Source organism: Phoenix dactylifera, chromosome 5 (genome assembly GCF_009389715.1).
Source record: "Phoenix dactylifera cultivar Barhee BC4 chromosome 5, palm_55x_up_171113_PBpolish2nd_filt_p, whole genome shotgun sequence".
Lineage (NCBI taxonomy): Eukaryota > Viridiplantae > Streptophyta > Magnoliopsida > Arecales > Arecaceae > Phoenix > Phoenix dactylifera.
This window is the reverse complement of record NC_052396.1, coordinates 16,573,184-16,576,172: the sequence shown is the minus strand read 5'-3', so window position 1 is coordinate 16,576,172 and position 2,989 is coordinate 16,573,184. Positions and strand designations below refer to the sequence as shown.

Genomic DNA, 2,989 nt, shown 5'->3' with positions numbered 1-2,989 from the left:
TGAAGGTTTTGTTTCAGAAGGTCGGAGTCAAAAAGTTTGCAAGCTAAATAAATCTATATATGGACTCAAGCAATCATCCCGACAGTGGTATCTTAAGTTCAATAACGTCATTTTTACATTTGGCTTTGTAGAAAATGATGTTGATAGATGTATTTATCTTAAGATCAGTGGAAGTCGATTTATTTTTCTAGTCTTATATGTAAATGACATTTTGCTTGCTAGTAGTGATTTGGCATTGCTTAGAGAGACTAAGCAATATCTCTCCAGTAATTTTGATATGAAGGATATGGGTGAAGCCTCATATGTCATCGGTATTGAGGTTCATAGAGATAGATCTAAAGAAAAAGTTTGTCTATCTTAAAAAGCCTACATTAAGAAAATGTTGGAGAGATTTGGTATGGAAAATTCCAAACCAAGCCCAGTGCCTATTAATAAAGGCGAAAAGTTGAGCCAATCACAATCTCTGAGGAATGAAATTGAAAGGGAGTATATGAAAGCATTTCCGTATGTTTCACTAATTGGGACTTTAATGTATGCTCAAGTCCGTACCAGACCTGATATAGCATATGTTGTGGAATTATTGGAGAGATTTCAAGCTAATCCAGGAATGGAACATTGGAGAGCTGCAAAGAAAGTATTGGGATATTTTCAAAGAACTCAAGATTATATGCTCACATACAACAAATCCGATCTCTTGGAGATAGTTGGATACTCAGACTCAGAGTTTGCGGGATGTCCAGATAGTAGAAAATCAACATCAGGTTATATTTTTCTACTAGCTGGTGGTGCAGTCTCGTGGAAAAGATCGAAACAAAAAATGACAGCTGCTTCAACAATGGAGGTTGAGTTATTAGCATGCTATGATGCAGTTACACAGGCTATTTGATTGAGAAACTTTATCACGGGTCTACAGATCGTGGACACTATTTCAAGGCCCATAAAGTTATATTGTGATAATTTAGCAACAGTTTTCTCAATAAAGAATAACAAGCTATCCAATGAAAATAAGCACATGGAGGTGAAATATCTTGTTATAAAGAAAAAATGTGATGACCATAAAGTTTCAGTTCAATACATCAATACTATGCTTATGTTGGCAGATCCTTTGACCAAAGCAATAGCCCCGGGATTGCATAAGGAGCATGTTGGTCAAATGGGCCTTTTCTGTATAAATTAATTGATGTATTATTGTGCACATTTCAGATGGTTGTAAATCACATTTATTGTATTTTCTGCTTTAATGAATTCATATGGTTTATGCATACTATGGTAGCAGAAATTGTGACCAAAGAATGGATTTCATGAGAAGTTCATTTATAAGGGTTTGGTTATGATGGTTTAGTAATATAGTGATCATGGAAGGTTATACGCCAATCAAATAGGTATTATTTCCGCCATGGTTCGTATTATTATTCTCAAAGTAATCAAACATAAAGTTTGCCTAAAATTGATATCGGAATAGAAAGAATACGCGTATAAAGATTATAAAATTCAAGTGCTAAGGATATTTCACTTGTCAATATGGTCCAAGTGGTAGAATGTTGGGATCCCGTCAAGTTGTGGCCCATATTGACAAATGGCGTCAATATGGTCCAAGTGGGAGAATGTTGGATCCCGTTTTAATTAAACCCTGATCCCGTTTAATTAGAACCCACGTTTGACAAGTGTCCCTTGGATTTCGTAAATTCTGATAAGCTTAAGGGCATTAAGGTAATTTCATCTTAGTGAAGAGTTACCTTGATGGGGGTGACTCTTCACGGGTGTAACTAATCACGGCGTTTGGTCCCTGGAGAGGGCTATAAATAGCCTGTTAGACCCATTCTCTAATACACGCATTAAGCTTTCTCTCCAGAAGATCTCTCGCTAATCTCGATTGATCGAAGCTGCGCACGCATCTTAGAGTTCAATTCAAGATGGATATAGCGACTCAAAGTATGATTTATGATTCATTAAAGTTAATCATTCCATCAGAATCTTCTTCTTTTTTTAAAAAAAAAATAATAATTGAAGTCTCTAATCAACCAACAAGTAGTCTAGCAGCAGCATGCAGCTGCTTCGAGTTTATCAATTATGATGTGCTTTATTGTAAGGCTGAATGCTCCAAAGCTTTTTAAAGTGGCTAACTCATTAACATCCAAATTAATGCTCCTAGGATTCTACCGAGCTAATTTCCTACAACTCTCCACTCTGGCTTTTCTATGCTATTTCGATGCGAAAAAATTATAGGAATTTATGGCCACCTCCCCTGGTATGGCCCTATCCACAGCCGCGTAACAAGCACTATTGCAAACCGGGTCCTACTTCAACTCTAACCGACTTGTGGCCCCACAAGACTGTAAATTTTGTGAAGTGATTATAGGATCCAAGTCAAGAAACGAATGCCTGCCATAGGAGCAAATTTACCCATGTCTTCCTATTTTCCGAGTGTGAATCACCTGGACTGCTCGACCAGCATTCTGTTTCCTTACTTCCCTTTGGATGGAATGGTCCAGCATCAGAACTATTATTTCCTCCCAGATGTTACCCCAAAGGACTCCTCAAAGGTCCAAGCTTTCACTCACCTCGTAATTAGGAAATTAAGACAGCAAATTTGGAGAAGCAAATCCAAAGAAACATGGGGCCCATAAGAAACAAATCCAAATTAACAACATTAGCGTCCCCTCTAATGATCACCCCTTCCTCTTTCCTCTCTCAAAAGAAAAACAAGGAAACCGGCTCTTTTGCCTTCTCCTTGGCCTGAAGGCCCATTTGTCCCAACAATTCCCGCGGCGCTCCCCCGGCTCTCACCGCTGTATCGGCGCCGCCGGGCGCTCGCTCTTTTTTTGTCCCGGCTCGGCAGTCGGTTGTTGGCCGAACTCCGAGACCTGCCTCATTAAATGGGACGGATATCAATGAAACAGAGTTAGGAGATGCCTCCCTCTCTTTCTCACGACAGGTACATCTCAACCAACAGCGAATGGATAAGGAGACACACAGAGCTTGTATTAGC

At 39.1% G+C, this 2,989-nt stretch overlaps 1 protein-coding gene across 1 annotated transcript; it reads left to right on the top strand.

The window, feature by feature from the left end:
- The first annotated feature begins 379 nt into the window (after window positions 1–379).
- Window positions 380–886, top strand: LOC120110762 (secreted RxLR effector protein 161-like). The gene has a single exon (XM_039126316.1). The coding sequence runs from the start codon at window positions 380–382 to the stop codon at window positions 884–886; it is 507 nt and encodes a 168-aa protein (XP_038982244.1).
- Window positions 887–2,989: the final 2,103 nt, after the last annotated feature.